At 38.3% G+C, this 22,413-nt stretch overlaps 1 protein-coding gene across 1 annotated transcript; it reads right to left on the bottom strand.

The window, feature by feature from the left end:
• Positions 1-242: 242 nt before the first annotated feature.
• abhd18 (abhydrolase domain containing 18) lies at positions 243-21,200 on the bottom strand. The gene is made up of 14 exons (XM_062425064.1): positions 21,111-21,200; positions 19,083-19,191; positions 18,296-18,380; positions 18,111-18,211; positions 16,287-16,362; positions 15,246-15,330; positions 14,743-14,770; positions 11,116-11,254; positions 10,697-10,786; positions 10,226-10,324; positions 8,074-8,309; positions 6,573-6,706; positions 6,074-6,236; positions 243-5,627 (listed from the first exon to the last, which is right to left on the bottom strand). The coding sequence occupies exons 2-14, from the start codon at positions 19,172-19,174 to the stop codon at positions 5,570-5,572; spliced, it is 1,386 nt and encodes a 461-aa protein (XP_062281048.1). The 5' UTR covers positions 19,175-19,191; positions 21,111-21,200; the 3' UTR covers positions 243-5,569.
• Positions 21,201-22,413: the final 1,213 nt, after the last annotated feature.

Here is a 22,413-nt window from a genome sequence, read left to right as displayed (position 1 = left end):
TCTGCCTTGCCCAGCTGATTTGAAACAGATGACAGATTGAGCCATTTTCAACCCATGAAATGCCGATTTTCATAAATTTGGTGTCAATATTAACACCAGCGTTGAAGTGTTACATCACAGTACATCAAATGATTTAGTTTACAGCTCAAAAAACACGTTTTAGTGTGTGATGCCTCTTCAATAGGTAACAATTAATACAATTTATAATACATGACTTAATTTAATAAAGAAAAAAAAAGAAACAGGATTATTTGATTCATTTTTAATTCAAAATTGAAAAGTAACACAGTGAGATTGTACTAAACAGGAAAATGTATTCATTGGGAATTCAAAAGACCAGTACAGAGTTGCCAGTCAGAGTTGGGTAGAGTGCTTAGGCAACACTACTTCTTCATGACTTGTTTCTGTTGTATACAAGAGTGTTTTCAAGCTCTTCACTTGTTTCCTGAGCACTTTAAATCTATGATGACTTTGTTCTCTATCAAAACAACATGTGTATTTCCCTTTGTTCCGTTCAATAACTGCATTTAAAACATATCATCTGGATGTTTGAACCTACAACACAAACACACAAAAGCAGAACAATCTTTCACCACAGCACTGTGAGTGGAACATGTAAGTACTGAGGCACAATGTCAACTGACAGAATGAACATGTGCATTTCTGCACTGTTATCAAGAGTCAATTAGCCAAGGACCATTTGGGAGATGCTGTTAGAAATGATTTGCTTTTTTTGACCCTCTGAAACTGCTCCTGCATACTGATGTTTCAGAGTGATGATGCAGTAATGAACGTGAACATTTGTTCTCGAAACCAACTTCACAGCCATTGGACAAACAATGGGTAGGTCATGTAGGTAGTAGTAGGTAATAAAACTCTAATTTAGGGTTTTTTGTTCATTTAAAGGAATACAAGAGACAGGTTTATCTCATATCATATGTCTTTAAAGTGAGAGTGATGACCACACCTGTACACTCACCTGCCCCACCACCACCACAAGCATCATGCTCCCTCCCCAAAGCTTTATCATATACTGTACCTGCAGCCCCAAACACTTCTTCACATGTTTTAACTATGAAAAAAGGCAGTCTGTGGTCAATAGTATTGTTAAGTATACAAATAAATACTATTTTAGTTGAATTAACTTGTGCTTTGAAAAGACTATTTTTAAATCACATTAAAAGTGTATAGATAAGTGTCAACCCTTAATCAGTCATCATAGGCAATATTTTTACAACAGAGAAGACAGGTGTGTATTTTGAAAATCTTTTCAAACTGTGCACATTGGACAACAGATGTTTACCACACAGATATACAGATAGACCAGGCTTTGGATACACACACCATGTAGATGTGTATGTAAATCAACTCTTTGTTTGGCTGTGCATTACATTTGTTGATAGTAAGACAAATAAAGAAAATGGCCAGACTCATCCTTTAAAGCTGCTGCTGAATTACAACTGAAACTAAGCTGCATGAGACAGAAATACATAGTCTGTGATGGAGAGAAAAAAAGAAGGAAATCAAGACTGTTCTGAAAGCATTCATAATGGATGAATGTTTCATAGCTGTGTTCGTAGTAGTCACTGTTCAGAATAACATTAGGCGTTATGAGTGTTGGTGGCAGCAGGATGTGTGTGAGATTGAGTTAATATGAACAGAAACAAACTCCAGTGTGTGTTGGTGGTAATGAAGAGGCCCCCAGTGCTACCTGGAGGCTCATGTGTCTGCAATCTGCAATGTTAGCAGCATCAATCTATGGAAATGTTGGTCGGTCATTCGATGGATTGGCAATTTCTTTTTTTTTTAAACATACACTCATGTTCCACACTGTGTGAATCCTAATGACTGCAGGGTTCCTCTTCCTTCACCTGCAGGTGTACATTTGTGTTTTTTTGTAAGATATCTAACAAAAACAGCAGCTTTTAGATGGGTGAACTCTGGTACTCATTATATACACATGAACCTGTTAGCATTGGTCACTATGAGCATGTTAGCATGCCGATGTCAGCATCACTGTGCCTCAGTACAACCTCACAGAGCTGCAGTGGAAAACAGGTATAATGACTTTGCACAAGATTACAAGATGGAAAGCACAGACTTTTACCAGAGTTAGCTTATAGTTTACAGCACAGCAGTGTGTTCTGGAGTTGAGGTTTTAAAATCCTTTTAGACCCATACAAATCAGAGCACCTCATGTAAAAAAGCCTGTGTTTAGGTTCTAATAACAACATATTTTTAAATGGAGCAGGGATACTGTGGGGGAGGCAGTGGTCCAGGGGCTAGAGAAGCTCATCCATTACTCATGGTTCAATCTCCAACACCTCCAGTCCACATGCTGAAGTGTCCATGAGCAAGACACTGAAGCCCACATTGCTCCTGATGGTCATGAAGGAGAGGCACTGTAAAGTCTAACAGTATAAAAGTGCTGCTCAATTTCAGCCATTTACCAATAATCTCATTAGAAAACTTCTACACATGTACAGATGTTACCAATCAAGCTGCTGAAAGGTGACTTCTTATTTCATGGAACTGTGGTGGAGAACCAACTGTTTTGTTGGGACAAAGAAGGTGTAACTGTGGCACACAAATATCATAAGATAAATGGAACAACAACAATAAAAAGAAATCCAACACAAGGACACACAATGATTGGCAAATAGATTCCATATAAAGGGAGCAGTATACTGTACTTTATAGCAGAAAGTAGCTTCAGCAAGTTCTTAAAAGGACCATTCCACTGGTTCTACATGTTTTAGCCCATTTACTACTAATCACTGACAGTTCACATCACAGCTAAACATTGTCCAAACCTGACTACACAGTGGTGTGGTCCTTTAATGACAGTAGACATGAGCCCTGCCCTGACTCACAACTGAATCCTTCTTATAGAAAGGAAATTCACTGGTGAGTAGTGTAAAATATAAAACACTGTGTAGGTTTCCACAGCAGCTGCCACTGTGTGATCATATGATCTACAATACTGTTTGTTGGTGGAAAGGTGTGTCTGTTCTTGCCCAGTTCATTTCCTTAAAGAACATGGCAGTGTATGCAACATATTGATGAGGATTATGTATCTGGTCTCTGGTTTGTTTTAGAGGACAAACATTATCAACATGTTGTCTTCGTTTGGGCATAGACACTGTTGCTGTTTCTTAACTTCTTATTAAAATAAATCCTGACCTACAGTCAGTGATTAACAGTGAGAACAGCTGATACAACCTGAACTGAAACATTACAGGACCTGTATGATTAGATTTATCAATAAAGATGCTTCAATAAACTTAAAAGTAAAACAATAATCAATTTGCTAATTAATATTTCTAATTTCTTATTCTGAATTTCAATGAGCAATTAAGAATTAAATATTAAAATAAAAGTAATTTTAAAATGATTTTCATTTCATTTATCAATATGTGTTATATCCTATTCCATGTCACAATTCATTTGTTTATAGCTGTACAGTTTTCATTGGGTGACTTTGTTATTTTATAGAGCAGTACGCCAACCATATACCTGATCAGTCCCAGGATCAAGCTGAGCTGCAGTAGTAATCTGACACACTGCTTATACATGGTTCAATTCAAAAGAGCCATCTTTAAATGACAAATGATGACATGGACACTGAACATTACAGCAGGAAGCACATTAGATGGAATATGAGAGGCAGAGACATTACAACATGTTTGAAGGCAGCTTTAAATACATTTTACAACTTGACTATTCAATTATTAATTCAGAAATTAAAAACAATATAAGGCAATGGAATTATTAATTACATAAGTAATTTAATGGTATTATTTTAATGATATTTTTACTTTGAGTTTAATAATGATTCAGTTAAATGCAAATGTAAATAATTCATTTTCAGCTTATTCAAACATGTCAAATGTGTTAAATGATGGTAATGAAACACTAAACTAGTCAAACAAGAGCAAAATACAACTAACTATTGTATAATGCAATGAATGAATGAATCCTTCAGATTGTATACGTCTAAAAGTTGATTTCTGTCTTTAAAGATTTTTGGGAGTATTAAAAACTAATTACATGTCACACGTTTTAGAACAAAAGCAAAAGTCAATTCAGTGTAAAAATAGAGCTATGTAGTTCAAATGTCTCTGCCTCTTTCTGTTTTCAGGAGATTTTCTACACTTGTTTGAATGAACTTTATTGGAATGTATTGTGTTTTGGGTCAGACAATCTATATCTGATATAATCCCCCTGATAGTTATTCTGCCCTCCTCTAGTCCACATCATGTGTTTACTTACACTCCATTGGGGGAGGTTAGCTTTATTCTTTCAATCTGATTTGCTTTTTGGGTGCTACATTATATACCTATACCAACAACTACAGTGAACAACAGGAGGAAGTGTAGTGAATGTTCTGACTGATCTCTTTTTAAGCTGAAATGTGCATTTGCTGTTATGTTGTGTGTCCAGTGAAACTTTCATCACAAGTTCCATATACTGCTCACTTAACTGATGTGTGACTAAAGATCAGCAACAGTATCAGCTATGAATGTGCAGCATGTCATAGAAATGTAGCACATGATATGACATCTGGACCAAATACAACAAACTGTTACCATTCTTTACTGTCCTGTTATAGTGGTTCAAACAGCTTCAGGACACTGAAGCCTCTAGTTTACAGCTGTGCAGAGGGACCGTGATCTGATTTTATACTGACATGGTGGGAGTAGTTTCCACATGACAACAGGATACAGTAAAGTTGGTTGCTTTGCTGAGACGTTGGAGGTAAGCAGTCTGTCAAACTTTGAATGTGAAGTAGCAGCAGTATGATGCTGGGTTTGTTTTATCAGTGTAGAAGTGGGTCAATTTCAACCCCACATGGGAATGGATTCATATTTTAAAATGTTGCTATTACATTTCTCTGATATCAGTTTTGTATTTAGAGATTGTACCTTTGTTAAATTTATAGTAAGCTAGGTTTGTCATGGCCACACATAAGGGACATTTTAAATATCCCCTCTGGGATTAATACAGTCAATCTATCTATCTATTTTCTGACATAATATCAGTATTATATTACAGGGACTATGTATATTCTATCCAGGGTCACTCGAGGTAAAAGGGGGAGTGGGTGGAATATTCATAACACAGCCAGCACAGTTAGCACCAGTTTACCACAGTGAAACTAGAGGCCTGAGGTTCCTTTGACAACCAGATACTGGTGGGAAGATTCCACAACAACTGACATCTGCTATCTGACAATAATATCTTAGGGCACAGAATGTGGGGTCACATTTTTCATTCGGTTACAGCTTCAATCACTTATTTTTGTTTGGGTGCATGAGAGCACACACTGTCGCCTTTACAGAAGAAGGCAATGTAAAGAATTACAAAGGGACTGTGCTCAAGTGATCTTTATCTAAGAATAGCCTGTAAAATTCAGACTCATCAGGTCTCAGTAGAAATGATTGAACTGCCATACTTCATGCTGAGGACACTGTCCAGATGATGCAGTGTGTTTCAGCCTACCCACACACAGGTGTCCACTTCCATTCTGTTCAGCATGCAGTACTGGTGCTGTCACAGGGAGCCAGGGCTAGTGCAGGTTGGGATACTTCATGCAGAATCTGTTGAATGCATCATATATGGCCCGTCTGGAAATAAATCACATGTCAGATACCAGTTCTACAACAACAGCATAGCAAAGGAAGAATTACAAAGAAAACAATCATGTACACAAATGTTTGTAGTTTGTACAGTACAGTTTCAGTGTGTTCTATTTACCCTGCACTATTTTAACTCCATGTGAATTCCATGTGTGTTTGTTTATCCTTAGAATAGTGCCCTCCAAAATGCCTCAATGGAACAAAAACAGTAGCATCTATAGCATGTACATGACTTTCTGCTAACAAACCCATCATGCAATAAACATTATATGGATGAAAAAAACATAACACAACTCCACAACTGACAGGGGTGATGCAAAATAATGATTAGTGAGTGTCCTAAATCTCAAAGGATCACTCACTATTAAGTTAACTGCTAACAAGCAAGTGATTTCAGACCATTCACATCTGTTGATATTATTTGAGTCAGTTACCTGAAGACATTCTGCTTAAACAGATAGGCACTTATGTGTCCTCCATTCAGATATCTGACTTCACACCCTGGCCAGATCTCTTGCAAACTGCGGACCCCTGCACGAGGGACGTAGGCATCTTCTTTGGCCTGGACCACAATGATGAGACTGGTGTCTACAGGAACTAGGACAGAAGGAAGGACCAATACCATTTATCAACAGTGGGATATAGTACACTGTGTTGTGTGTGTGTGTGTGTGTGTGTGTGTGTGTGTGTGTGTGTGTGTGTGTGTGTGTGTGTGTGTGTGTGTGTGTGTGTGTGTGTGTGTGTGTGTGTGTGTGTCTCTGTCAGAAGCACTGATCATTTACTTGTTCTTTTCTTTTCCAGTGATACAGAAGGTAGAAACTGCTGGAGTAATACTGTGTGTATGTACTCTAGATATTGTAATGTTGTTTGACTGATGAAGCTCTCAGTGTGACTGAAACATTGGTTTTGTTTTGTTTGCACCATAATACTAACCAGAGAAGTTGGCCATGTGTGTGCATTCATCCATCACTCCCTTCATGAAGCTTATAGACTCCATGTGTAATGATTGCCGACAGTATTTGGATGAATCCCTCTTCTTCTCATGCAGTGTGTTCTTAGCATGAAAGCTTCCACAGAAAGAAAAAAGGATAATTCAGATGAAACATAAGTAATGAAACAGTGTCACTGGAACAACAAGTTACAGTAAGATATCATTAAGAATTATGATACCTGTAAATCACCACCATCAAAAAAAATGAAAATGAAAATATAATATTGTACAAAAATAAATATTGTTGTTGAGTCATTTATCTGTTACAAAGAGTTTCTACAGACAAATCCCATGTCTGATGTCTGATATAGAGGTCTGTGATGTATATACACATATACTACTGTATATCCATGTCCATAGTTCCACATATTGTCCAAAAACAGGTTTGTGCTGATAAAAAACTGTAAAAACTGTAAAACTTGTATACAGTAACTGATGCTTAAAGTTGATTGGCTGATCACATACACGTTTCCTAGAGTGGGAAAAAAAAACTAAATACCGTCAGGTCATTGTGTGAACATCAAGTGGTAAACAATGTGATCATACTGGGCATCAGTGAGTAACAGCCATAACTCAAATCTGTCATGTTTGTTTAGGGCTGCTATTTGTAGAAGGTTTTCTTTAAATGTGTCAACTCTTTTCATTTAATTAATTAATACATTTATTTGTAAAGGGACCATGCACAATATTAAATATAAATGTTGCCATTTGATGTATTGTACCAGAGTTAGCTTAAAGCTAATTTACATCTGCAGTCCCATGGCAGGTCACAAGTAAAACATCAACTTCACTGGATGCTTTGTAAGGTTCATAACCAATGATCCGTACGAGTCAGAGACAAAATAGGAAAAACGTCTTTCTCCTATGATGCAGCTTACACATGGAACAATCTACAAAATGTCTTAAAATGAGATTTTTTTTACCATCAATACAGCTGTTCAAAAGCCTTATCTCAGATCCTGTTTTATTTGACTGTAAATGTTTTTAACTTCACCATATCTTACCTCTTCTTAACTGTATTTATCTATGTTTTATTTTATATTACACACACACACACACACACACACATACATACACACACACACACACACACACACAGACACAGACACAGACACACACACACACACGCACACAGAGCAGTTTGGTAGTGTCTTAAGTGAAAAAATGGTTCTAGCAAGTATTTATAACAATTATATCTATCAGCACAATGTGCTAGGAGCCCTAATGATAGAATTGTATACAAAATCAAACAATAAATAATGATTAGGTGTTTAAATATATTCAACTTACCAATGTATATTTAAGTAACAGGTATGTAGAATAAATGTCCAGAAAACTGAAAATGTGTAACTTACACATGCATGTTCCACATATCAAGGGGAGAAGAAGTGGATATTACAAATATAAAAATAATACTTGAAGCCTTGTCCTTAAAGTGATTACCTTGGTAGAGTGTCGAAGTTCACTCCACAGCTGTTCACTGATGATAATAACTGGTCTACTTTGTCTCCAGAGCCTCTGATCAACAGGCCTCGACCAGCCTCAGCCTTCCCTTCAGCTTTACAGTACTGGGCTTGTGATGTCTTGTCATCTGTAGACAGGCCCAGCAGTTGCTCTAAAGAGTCCACACTACCTGGAGAGTTCTTCAAAAGTCCTTGACCCATCTTAAAGGAATCAGCCTGATAAATGTGGACACATAGACCAAAAAACAGACACATTTTACTTTTTGATGCTCATATGTGTTAATGTATCTGTTTGTTAAAGGGTGCAGAATCCTTTTACTGTACTTTTATGCATGCTTTTAAGCGGCAGATAAAGCAGATGTTAATGGATGGGTGGATGCACCTTCCACACTTATCACCCTTTCTGAGCATGATCTTAGAAAGGCTTTTAAGTGTGTGAACACCAAGAAAGCAGCAGGACCAGATGGTATCAGCGGGGCAGGGCCTCAAACTATGTGCTGACCAACTAGCACCGGTTTTCACAATGATATTCATCCTGTCCATTGCTCAGTCTGTCATACCCACATGCTTCAAGAAGTCCACCATCATTCCTGATCCAAACAAAGCAAGAGCAGCCTGTCTGAATGAACAGCTGCTGAGTGGTACTAACATTTGTAATGAAGAGATGCTTTGAACAGCTGGTAGGGGATTACAGCTTCTCCTACCTATACCAGCTCACTGGGTTCACTACAGTTTGCCTACTGTCCCAACTGATCAATAGAAGTTGCCATAGCACACATCCTCCACACCACTCTATCTCACCTGGACAATAAATAGGGAGCTGTGTAAGATTACTATTCACTGTTCACTGTTCACACTACGGTTCAGTATTTTACACCATACAGTAGTTCCCTCCAGACTGGCCATAAAGCTCAAGGACCTGCTATTAAAAACCTCACTGTGCATTTGGACCCTTGACTACCCTCTTATTTTTTTAAAGATATTTTTTCAGGCACAGACACCTTTATGGACAGTGAATAGACAAGAAATCATGGGAGAGAGAGGGGGGTGTGACATGCAGCAAAGGTCCTCTGGCCGGGATTCGAACCGGAGTCCACTGCGTAGGTGGTATGCGCTCTAACCACTCAACCACCTGCACCCTGACTACCCTCATACTCAACACCAGAGTACTTCAGGGCTGCGTTTGAGCCTTCTGCTGTATTCCCATTTTAAACTCCAACACCATCATCAGATTTGCAGACAACATAGCTGTAGATGGCCTGATCACAGATAAGGAAGCCGAGGACCGGCTGGTGTCAGAACAACAACCTACTTCTGAACGTCAGCAAGACTAAAGAGCTGAAAGTGGACTTTGGGAAGAAGCAGGGAAGGAACTATGCTTCCCTTTAATATTGTCAGGTCCTCGGTGAAGAGAGTGGATAGTTTCAAGTCCCTTGATGTCCACATTAGCTAGGATCTGACCTGGGCACTGCATACTGACTCAGTGGTGAGAAACACAAGGCAGAGACTATTTCACCTCAGACACTTGAGGAAAGGTATACCCTCAAATACTGAGGTACTTCTACACTATCAAGAGACCATACATTGTCAAAAAATAAAAAAATAAAAAAATAAAAAAGGATGTAGTCACCCACTAGTTGGTGGACTACCATTCTGAAGCCTCGAGTTTGCCATTTTGACCATCGCCATTTTGGAATTTTGGAGCCAGAAGTGATGAGAAGTGACCATATTGTGATAAAAGGGCAGAGCTGAGTCTAATACTAGCTGCTAGTTTGGTTGTCATGGTGCATTTACAGTCTACACTCTATTAACTGTGACAATGCTAGTGCTAATTTTCGCTAGTGAACAACAGGCTTAAAACTGCTAAAACAAAATGTACTTACCAGAAAAAATGTACATCCGACTCCTTAGAGGGTCTTTTAATACAACCAAACACTAAACAGGACTTTTTTAGTAAACAAAAATGTTACAATTAACTTTAATGAACCGAGGACACACTGAAATGGGGATGGCTACAGCTACGCCTACACTCTGAATCTGGGCTTAAGCTAAAACACATGTTAATGTCAGGTGTAAACAGGGCCAAAGAGAATGAGTAAGTGATCTTCATGAGCAGTTGAAATATAACATACCCCACAGTACTCCAACAGCTTAATGATATCTTCATACACTGAATTAATAGCATACTGCTTCTCCAGCTCTGTCCAGTTCACTGCTTTACTCAGCACGCCCTAAAAACACAAACACACAGTGTGGGTCATACTGGGGTACTATATGTGTTCAGCTGAAGCTAACATGATGATTCAGCAGTCCTGACACAGTTACAGTGTTGTTAGTATGATAACCCCACTCTGTTTCCAAAACGGGGAGCCCAATACTGAAAAGGGTAGCTTTGGAAGATACCCTCTGGATTTGTCTAACTCAAACTGTCGAAGCTTCACGTTAGCTTCAGCACAGAACAAAGACATTACTTACACTTACACAGTAAGGAGAAAAACACTTTACAGAATCTCTACCAAAGTGTTTATCATGTCAACCCTAATGCTGCAGTAATAAGTGAATGTCTCTTGAATTATTCATGTGAGGTCGAAAAAGTGTGTTACCGTGGTGAATACACTGGAGGCAGTGGACCAGGACAGACAGGGAATCAGAGGGATGGGCTTCGGCCAGTTAGTCACTGCCAAGGACGCCATCTGGACACACACACACACACACACACACACACACACACACACACACACACACACACACACACACACACACACACACACACACACACACACACACACACACAGTAGGATTAGGTATCATTTTGGAATTGTATTTGTATATGGACTTGCATGTAAAACATGTATTATCAAGTTTAAAGCAAGATGACTTTGGGTCTCCAGGATAACAAGCATGTTGGCAAGTTATTTAGTGCAATACTGGGAGAATATATGCATTTGATAAGAGGAAATTAAGGTGAAAACTGCATTAATACATGAAATGACAATGAATGTGTGCTGTTTTGGTGACTCACATATCCTCCCATGGAGATGCCAGTCATTCCTAGAGGCCAGTATCCCTCTCTTTCCAGCCAACGGAGAAGCACTGTGGACTCCAGGATCAAAGCACCACCCATCACTAACAGGTCTGACACATTCTTTAGACTGGACCTCCTAAAATACCCACAAATAATGGCCCTGTTTACTTAACATTGAATTAATCCCAGATCATCACCCCCTGTAGTCTTGTCAGGTGGTAGCTTGCCCCTTCACAGAGGATGTCAGCTATAGTTAGCCTGAATTCACATCAGTTAGAATGGATTCTTAAAACCGAACCCGAGTAATGTGAAAAAAATGCATGAAACCATCCAAAGTCCACTTCTCTGCTGATTCACTTTCACTGCGTTTCAAACAACTGTTTGGCAAATAAATAAGTAGCTAAATAAAATACTTCCAATAGCACGCTGGAGATGACAGCAAAACACAGAAGTAGTGTAATTAGTGTTGTTGTGGAGAAGAGAATCAGTTAGGAACACGCTGAACACCTGTAGATCAACATTGGAGAGGTTAGCTATGCTTCAGGAGTGCTTTGATGTTTTTTTTTTTTTTTTACTGTTTTGATACATTTTTGTAGCATCTCCAGTGGAGTTCCATCCAGTGGAGATGCTACATAGATTCACAGACTGCTGTCCTTTGTGAAGGCACAAGCTACAAATGTCAATGATGTCATCATCAAAATAGTGTTGGATAAGTGTTTTGTGGCATTGGGTGCTTGGGTCTAATATTGAACTCATTAGTTCAGAACAGGCTGCTTCCTCAATACCTAGAGAGAACAGGGCCCGTCCCCTAAACACCTTTCATGCAGACTATCGATATAAGCTACAATATACCGATGCTCCCTAAACGCCTCAAATGCATGCTATCGGCAGACACTATCATTTATTGAGGTATTGTATTTGTATGTATTATGAGGTATTTCTATATATTTCTGACCATGCCTGAGACATTCAGCACTAGTCTTGAACATACATGCCAAGTTTTGTTCACAGTAACGTTTCACAGTTCAACAGTAGAGCTTAAGTCTCTTAACTCTCTAAGTCACTAACACTATGGTTGTAATCCCACCTCCGACCACAAAGTGGGTTGCAATGGCAGAGTGGTTCTGTCCATATTTCTGCTCGTTGACTCCACGGGCAGAAAAAGAAGCAAATCATTTTTATATATTTCTCGGGAACCGCTCACCTAAATAACTTCAGACATCGACATTGCACTTCCTTGATTCCCCAGAAATCCACCTGCTGGGTATGAAGTAGATCAGATGAACGGTTCTCGAGACAAAGCCAAAACAAACACACATACAGACCCTTTCCAAAAAATTAGAATATCATGGAAAAGTTGTTTAATTTCCATAATTCCATTCAAAAAGTTAAACTTTCATAGATTATAGATTCAGGGCCCACAATTTAAACGATTTCAAGTATTTATTTATTTATTTTTACATAATTTGGTCTTCCAGCTCATAAAACCCACGAAAACAGGAATTCAAAAAATTAGAATACTGTGAAGAAATCAGCCCAAATTTTGCAGGGCATGAATGTTTTAAACTGAGTGTCACACACTAATCATCTACTAAGCTCAAAACACCTGCACAGGTTTCCCCAGGTGTCATTAAATTGCTTCAGTTTGGGTCAATTGTCTCAGTTCGGTTCAATATGGGGAAGACTGCAGACATGACAACTGGCCAGAAGACCATCATTGATACCCTCCATAGGATGGGTAAGCCACAAAAGTTCATAGCTAAGGAGGCTGGCTGTTCACAGAGTGCTGTGACCAAGCATATCAATGGAAAGTCTAGTGGAAGGGCAAAATGTGGCAGGAGAAGATGCACCAGCAAAAGAAATGACCGTGGGCTTCAGCGGATTATCAAACAGAGAAGATTCAAGAATCTGGTAGAGATCCAGGAAGAGTGGAATGAGCTTCAAAAACCACCACATTCAGACGCATCCGGGAGATGGGCTACAACTGTCGGGTTCCTCGGGTCAAGCCACTTCTGAACCTGAGGCAACGTAGGAAGCGTCTCAACTGGGCCAAGTGATGAAAATAAAGTGTGCCTTTCATTCGGGAATCAAGGTCCAAGGGTTTGGAGGAAGACGGGTGAGGAACAGAACCCAAGCTGCTTGAGGTTCAGTGTGAAATATCCACAGTCAGTCATGATTTGGGGTGCAATGTCCGGTGCAGGTGTTGGTAAAGCCAGAAGCACCAAAACCTGGTCTGATGCCCATGCCATCACAGTGCTTGACTCGCCGGACCTAAACCCCATTGAGAATCTATGGGGTATTCTCAAGAGGAAATGAGGGGCACCAGACCCAACAACAAAGAAAAGCTGACAACAAGCATCAAGGAAATCTGGGCTTCCATAACTCCCAGGCAATGCCACAGGCTGATTGCCTCAATGCCACGTCGCATCGAGGCAGTGATTAAGGCAAAGGGATTCCCAACCAAGTATTGAAGATTGACATATCGTTTTGAAAGTACCATATTTTGATTGATTTGATGTGATCCTAATTTCTTTTTTTTCCTGCAAAAACTGAGAAGTAAATAGTGATTTCTTCACAGTATTCTAATTTTTTAAATTCCTGTTTTCGTGGGTTTTATGAGCTGGAAGACCAAATTATGTAAAAATAAACAAATAAATACTTGAAATCGTTTAAATTGTGGGCCCTGAATCTATAATCTATGAAAGTTTAACTTTTTGAATGGAATTGTGGAACTTAAACAACTTTTCCATGATATTCTAATTTTTTGGAAAGGGTCTGTACATTTATATATACAGATAGAGATTCCTTGCTTCGTTTACAGATATTTTCTCCCAGATGTTCCACTCAAAACAGGGTATTACCTCTAAATACATTTTTGATAGAGAGTATCAAAAACTAGCACGCGTTAAAGGCTGAATGTCTGGTCAGATTAATAATCTGGTTTACTCTCTTTTAAAGAGTTTTCAAACTTTAAGAATTGAGCCATTATATTTGGACATTGCTCTTGTACGGCTGCTTGTGTTTAGATTACATTTGAGAACTTTGGTTTTTTTGTTCAATGAAAAAAAGCACTTACAGAAAAAAACGTTTGTATTCCTCAGCATGAGGGATCTAAAAAAGTAGTTTTGATATGTGTATTCAGTACGTGTATAGACACATTTCAAACAATACCAGGCCTTACCTGCCCAACTCTCACTAGTAACAAGCCTGCAGCGATCACACGCTGATTGTGTGCTTGATAAATTGAAGTGAATACAAAATGGGAAATCTCATTCTACCCAAGATCCCAAATACCCAAGTAGTTTTGATGTGATTGTTTGTGTATGTGCGATGCTGAGGTGTCAAACAAATGCAGCAAGTTCAAATATAAATGACAAAGCTTAAGCAAGGTGTAATTCTGCTGCACACAATTATGACAAACTGAGGACTGTTCAGATTTCTTCATTTTAGATTTTAAAACCAGAATAGAGTCAAAACATTTAGCTTGTTCGCAGTATTCTGACCCTCTGTCAGGCATCTCATTTTTCTTCTCATTGTTAAATCTGAAAAGCCCACTCGGGTCTACTTCTGTCTGAAATCAAAACACAAACTAAGTCACTAGTGTGTGAAATGGTGTTAACTTACAGTTGGTCTTTGGGTTTACGGTAGCCATGTAAAAGCTTAGTCAAGGAAGAGGAAATATGTTCACGGGTAGCAAACCAATGTTCATGAGATCAGATAAAGACAGAAGTATGATACAGGTCAGAACACACTAATATTCTCTTTAATATTTATAGATGAATGTGCTTGCACACCTACTAGATGTTTAAGGTATTAGATTAGCACTGAGAATACAGACTTTAAGGAACACCACACTCATTTTACATAGAAAAGTCAAATTGTTTCTATTCATGTAACAGAACAATGCACAAAGCACACAAATGTTTCAGAGAACAACAGAACCCTCTGTGGATTCATTGTCATTGTATTCTACACTAAAACTGCCTTAGTATAAGTAGAAACACAATAGGATGCAGACAATATGGAGTATCATGTGCTGTCTATCAGAATCGATCTATCTATCAGATTTTCAAAGGAAATTAACAACAAAAGTAAAAAGCAGATGTGAAAAGACAATAGAAGGATATAATAAGGGTTCTCCAGAAGCAGTGAAGCCATTCCTGTCTCTTTGATCATGGGCCTGGCCATCAGGGTCCTCCGACGCCAGAAAAACTACACACACACACAGACACACACACAGACACACACACACACACACAGACACACACACACACACACACACACACACACACACACACACACCAAACCATGTTTTCATGTTAAGACATGGAAACTAACAGAATATGTACCAACCCTCCACCATATTCATCAGTGGGTCATAAATATAATCACACAACATTTTTGCCTCTATAAAACAAGACTGATTTTCATTATTTGTACAGACAGGCTCAGTGTGCTTGTTTATTAAATAGGCAGTACAGGCATTAACTAACATAATAAATCATCTTAATTATACAGAATGAAAATGTATTTTCATCTATATGCAGTACCAGGAAATAATACAGTAGCAGCAAATCATTTGTCACTAAACAATGATAAAAAGCAAAGTCCCCATCCATTCAAAAATGTTCCTCTTATTGTTCCTACAGTTGGATGTTGGAGCTTCACTGTGCAGATTTTAACACTGGAAGGCATTTATCTGCTGATCTGGGAGTGGGCCTATGATCACAATTTGTGAAATCACAAATAGTTTGGAGTCCAATCTTGGTCCAATATTCAACTTACACAAGAGTGATGTTGAAACTTAACACTGAGAATAGACTTTACAGTAAAGTATGACAGGGGCTTTTTTAGGTTTTGAAAGATCTTGGGATATGCCAGATTTGCTCAGGGAGTGATATGACTTGATCTAAGAGACATTTTTTGGGCAGACCTGTTAGAAGTGCTGTGTGAAATGCAAGAAAGGTAAGAGTTGCTTTAAATGACAAATACTATACCTTCATTCTGAAGTTCATATTCATATAAAAACACATGCTGAAATTTACCAGAGAAATAAGGCCAATATCAGGAACTGAAGAGCAGTAATATTGGCCATTTCTCATCAAGCATTTTCTGGTTTGTGGGGGCTACCTGGGTAAATGTGGAGGTTCAAAGGTTAGGAAACTTACATGATCTCCAGTCCCAGCCAAGTGGATACATACTGGTCTGTTCTTCTGCCATCTCTTAGGAACTATAAACTGGAACCTGAAATAATCACACACACCGTGAGGACTCACTAACACACCAAAGCACACAAACACATTATGAGTTATCACTTGTAACTTATTTGACTTGGTGAAACTCAATAGAAGGCAGATATGGCTGCAGATGTTTCTATAATGTAACAGAAAAATACACAATGCATACAAATAGAAATATACAGTAGTGTGCAAAAGATTTAGGCACTAACAGTAAAGTGAGGATGCTTTTTATTTATTAATTAACTCCATGCACACAGCATAGAACTTGCATACAACCTAAATAAAATCATATCAAACAGGAGTAGGTCTCCAAATGGATGCATCCATGATGGTATTGTGTCTAAAGTGCCTCCAGCTTTTGCATAGTACTGTGATATGTGATAAAAGCAGCATTATGCCATTAAACAGACATCATTATTTAGTTGGGAAAAACTGTTCAATGAAAAGACAAAAACAGTTGGAGTGAACAAATGAGCATGTCATCATCTTGAGCTGTGTTTCAAACATTTCTTGGAGTATTTCACAATTTACATATTTTATTTGTATGTCATACATTTATTAAATCCATCACATCTTCTTATATATTTATTTAATACTGAATCATTTGGGTGTCGACTGACGATGACCGAAAGCAGTAGCTCTACCAAGCTTTGTGGACTGAGGTCATCTCTTGGACTCCTACATGGCACCTCACACTATATTCAGTGTTTTTATTCCCTCATTGCATTTATATTGTTTACATTTTCTTTTTGCTGCATTTCCTACATTATTAGTATTATCCTATTTTTTGATTCAAATCTAACTGTTAATACTGTAAAAACCAGTGTATAAGTCTCACCTTAAACTCAATATGTTCTCATTTCAAAGTGGGGTGTGTCTTATTCACCAGTAACATACAGAGAGAGGTTGGATCTGGATATGATTCTAGGTATGTAAAAGGCTCCACACTAAGAACAATAAGTAGAACTGTAAAGATAATGATGTGAGCATCCACACTTATGAACTATAATGTTATATAAACAGCCCCAGCTGTTTCAACAGCTAATGAAAATAGACTTGTTAATGCTGTATGTTGTACAGAAAAATGATCAGATTTCAGACACTAGTTGCTGTGATGTTTCAGTATTTACAGACCAAACTGATGTTGAAGCGTGATGTGCAAAAGCGTGACTCGGGTGCAGTAGTCTATTTACACACAGTGACAGCTCTGATGAAGAGTTTTTGGGACTCAGTAAGCACACAGCTACACACTGTATTAAATATGTAAAGTTACTATGTTCTTTTAAAAGGTTTAATTGAAACTCTGAGTTAATATACAGGTCCAGTTCAGTTAAGCAAATCATTACCAGACCATTAACCGTTAACCTGACACACTGTTTCAGGTGTAATATGTGTGTTTTAATTGTGTTTCTAATAAAAGTCAATTGAGAAAGTTTTGGAACGTTTTGGAAAGTTATGTGTTTGTAAATGAATAACTACTGGTGCATTCAAATAAACCAGTCTTTAATAGAAAAGTGTTTTTCCCAGCATGACACCCCCCGAAATAGATTGTGACCTATACACTGTTATTTACGGTATGTATACTACTAACTGTAACTTCCTGCTCAGGTTTAGAAATGGCTATTTTCCTACACTGCTGTTCACCTACAAACTATTCCTCAACAGCTTCCAGTGATCAAGACTCACATCTGCTGCTGTGACATCATCACATTAGCAGTAGATGAAGCAACAGAAGTGCATCAGGTTCTGTACCTGGCTTTCACAGATTCTGGAGGCAGGATCCCAGGAACCAATTGCTCCAGAGGAGAGATGAAGAAGCCATCATGGATCTGACAGTCACTGTGTTCCTCTGTCTGCACATAAAGGAACAAACAGACATATCTGTGAGAATCCAATAATAGTTACACAAGTGAGCAATGAAGACAGAGCAGGTGTACCTTGTTTATGTAAACTGGATAGTCCTCCGGCACCAGAGACTTACACCTCTCTCTGTCTCCAATGATCTTACGGAACTCAAAGATCCTGCAAAACACAAATATATCAGTTGAACATCAGCACAGATCCATATATTCTGTTAATGATTCTACAACATCTGGATGAATATTTTTAGGACATAAGTGCATCATCTTTCATTTGTGCTGACTCACTACTGATTTGTTGGATTAATACAGACCTAGAGAGTTTGTGAACATAAACTCTAACTGTGTGGATGCAAACAGGAACACCCAAATAAGAAATTGCACTTGTTTGCAACTGTTTTGACAGATGATGACAAGTTGTAGCATAAGTTTAAGTAATTGAGAGACACATAATAATGTGAACATTATAAACATAATGTGACCTTAAGGCAGCATTCACACTGATTTGAGCCACTTTAAAAAAAACACAGCCCTGTCATTCACTATGTCACTGTGGGCCCCGAGAAAACTCCAGTTTGTGAGCAAGGGCAAAAGTTAAAGATTTTACTTTTCACTTATGTCCAGTTATTTTACTTTGAACAGTCTGATAGAGACAACAGAGCAGGCCCAGGACATGCTGGACGGACTACATTTCCCAGCAGGCCAAGGCACTGCAGAGATCCCACAGCAAAAGTTGGAGGAGACTGCTGTTAGCTCCAGTCTTCTCATGTTCTGTTGGACATGATGACATGTGCTATTGTGGGACTAATAAAGGAATCTGTTGTTTCTAACTGCTTTCACTTCAGTATTTCTATATTTCCAGTACCTCTTGAGGTCTTCAGGCTTCCCCCAACCCCCAATGAAGAGTTTGGTGAGGAGCAGTCTTCTGTAAAATACATCTAGCCGGCTGACACCCATGGACCAGCACCTGGCATCTACACAATGCAACACACGCTTCATTCACAATGTGCAAGACACATTTTATTCCATTAATAATATTTCATTTCTAATTGAGTTGAACACAGAGACTTATACTTGTTCAGATTCATTCTATCAACTGTTAAGTCATGTTTGGCTTCAGGTTTATGCACTTCTTGTATCTTATTGTCAGCATTAACAGATTTGCACAGATGCAGATATATGTTGCCTGTTTGATGTGAGGAAATGTAAACACATACTGTCATGTTAAACATCATCACAAAGTTTTTGTATAGAATGTTATGCAGTAATACAGCTATTGAACTTGTTCACTGTAACCACATAATATAACAATGCGTTATTATAATGTCACCAGAAACATTGTGACCATGCTGGATTTCTTTCTCTAGTGTGGAGCACATGCCAGGTCTTGTTACTACAAGACTCTTCACATGTTTAAAATGAATCTGTGACATTTAGTGCACAATAAGCTGCATATCCTCTTAGACTCTCATCAGCTCAGCACAGTTTCTCATCTGGCAGTGAAACACGTGGAGAAGGTTGGAGCTAACCTGAGAGATGAAACTCAAACCTAACAAAGGAAAAACAAGACAAGCCATTAACACCAGATCCCACATACATACATACATACATACATACATACATATATATACACATATATATATGTGTGTGTGTGTGTGTGTGTGTGTGTGTGTGTGTGTGTGTGTGTGTGTGTGTGTGTGTGTGTGTGTATACACAAACCCATCTTACTTTACAAACAAATATTAAACTAAATAAATAAACAACAAAGTAAAGATTAAGATAATTTACTTACTTTACTATTTTATTACCAGTGTGTGGTTGTTACCTCAATACCACAGTAAAACACAATGCAATTTTCTTTTCATTTTAAAGTAAAATTTTTATTTACTTATGAAAGGATGAAGTAATAAATGAGAGTAGAATCACATTTCTCCACTTTCGTTTTAATATGATCCTTACTGACGCCTTATTTTGAAAACCGGATGTAGTCACTGTTTCTCCTTGTGCTGTATATGGCGTAGTAGGCAGAGCGTAGGTTATCGCCTCTGCTCAGGTGCAAATGTCATTCTGAGAAATCGGTCTTCAGAATAAAGTGTGTAATTGTCCCTCCACCTCCCTCTGCGTCACTTTCAATGCATTTACCATAAAGGTCAGTATAAGCGTGCACTCCAATTTCAGGGGCAGCTGTTTTATTGCAGTAACGCGAGTTCATTTGGATTGTGGACAGTCAAGGACATTCTGAATCCTCTCCCACTACAAGTTTCCAAACATTATGCAATTTTAGATTTTCAGGGTTCTGTGGCAACAAGTGATCACATTTCAAACATATTACAACATGTAACCTGTAACATGTAATCTTGTAACACTTATCACTTATCACAGAGCTGTCTAGTAATGTTATCATAACCATCACCATGCACGTAACGCACGTACCGTAATGATAATGTAAACAGAATGTAATACCTACACGTAGGGGTCTATAGGACTGTGGAAACGTTAAAATACAATAAAGACTATTTATGGACTATGCACAGCTATGTGTAGATACGGAAGAAATGCATTTAGGTAGTTAACACTAATATTATATCACATGGCTTAGTTGAAAACAATGTGTATGATTTTCAGAATGACAGCGCGAACTCCTTGCAACAGTAACTTTATGTGTTGTCACCACAGTTAAAGTGGATTATAAAGAACGACACTGCGGCTATCAGCTCTGAGCGAGGATATACAACTATTGTTTGTCTGCTGTCCAAAGTTCAACTTTTAGCTAGCTGTAAGTTAACAGATAACTTGGCCTTGTTCATTCATTCCGGATTGTTTCAGACGTTGCACAGACAGACAGTGAGGCGAGAAGTGAGACAGACAGAAACAGTGAGCAACGTTACACTACCTCACACTCAACAGGGACGTGTGTTGTCCTTGTGGATTGTTCGCACGGCTAGTCGACAGCTAACGTTACCGTCCTCCCACAGAGAATGACATACTCACACTGGACGTGTCAAGCTCGCGACCGGATTTCCTCCTTTCTAACTATGAAAACACTTCCGGTTACACATTTCAAAATAAAGCCTGTATCATAGCATCATAAAGCTTCCGTAAAGACATTGGAAATATAATATCTACATACTGTATGTAGCTAGAAGAAAAGCATGTATGAGCAGTTATGGTAAGAGTAAAGGTAAGGGTAAACTTTATTGATGCCCTAGGGGGAAATTCAAAATTGACTCAACAGTATTCTTGTAATAAGTGATAAAAAAACTTAAAAAAAAACTATATACAATAAATAATCTCTACATACTATATATAATAAACAACCTCTAAATACTATATATAATAAACAATCTCTAAATAATCTGCAATGTTCCTGGGATAAAACAGTGATTAAATTAATGTCATTAATATATCTAACCTGTAGGAATGAGTTGTGATATGGTTAATCTCAGGTTTTACCTTGCTGTGGATGAACTCAGATAAATAGATTATGAGAGACACCTTTAACGTTTGTCCCAGTAGCCTGATCAAAAGTGAGTAATTCTACTTTAGTGTCCTCTTGGTCTAGCTCTGTTTTTGCTGGTTTGGGCGGTCTAGTTCCCTTGAAGAGAAACGTTGATGGAACAGCAAACAATGGTAGAGAAAAGCATGCGCCTGACTTTATGTCAACAGTTTCCTTTTACTGTTTCAACATGACAATCCTCTTAGGCACAAAGCAGCTCTGTGAGGAAATAACATATTTTGCTTTAGTATCACCTGACTGACTGACAGAGCCCTTAACTCAACAACATGTCACACCTTTGGGATGGACTGGAACATACTGTAGCGTTGGACCTAGCTTGGTGGCTGAATTGGAACAAATACCTGCAGCCAGCATCCAAGACTTACTAGAAAGTATTTAACCAGACGAGAAGAGGCTGGTATACTGTTACAGCAGCAAATGAATGTCCTTTATGTTTCTATCACAGCTTCAACAACCACATGTGGCTGAAATATTTGGAGCTCCAGAAACATTTGAAAAAATAAGAACCAAAAACAAAGTCTTGCCTTGATTAAGCAACATGCGAGTCCACTGAAGTTGTTGTTTATTGCGGTTGTTTACATTGAGAAAATGAGCCCCACAGTGTGCTGTTTATAGCGACTGCTACTGGGTGTTTTGTTGTTGTCTTTTAGGTCATGCTGTATAATGAACATTTATATTT

Source organism: Scomber scombrus, chromosome 9 (assembly GCF_963691925.1).
Source record: "Scomber scombrus chromosome 9, fScoSco1.1, whole genome shotgun sequence".
In the NCBI taxonomy this organism is placed as follows: Eukaryota; Metazoa; Chordata; class Actinopteri; order Scombriformes; family Scombridae; genus Scomber; species Scomber scombrus.
The sequence above is the reverse complement of the archived record's forward strand: the minus strand, read 5'-3'. Positions and strand labels throughout refer to the sequence as shown.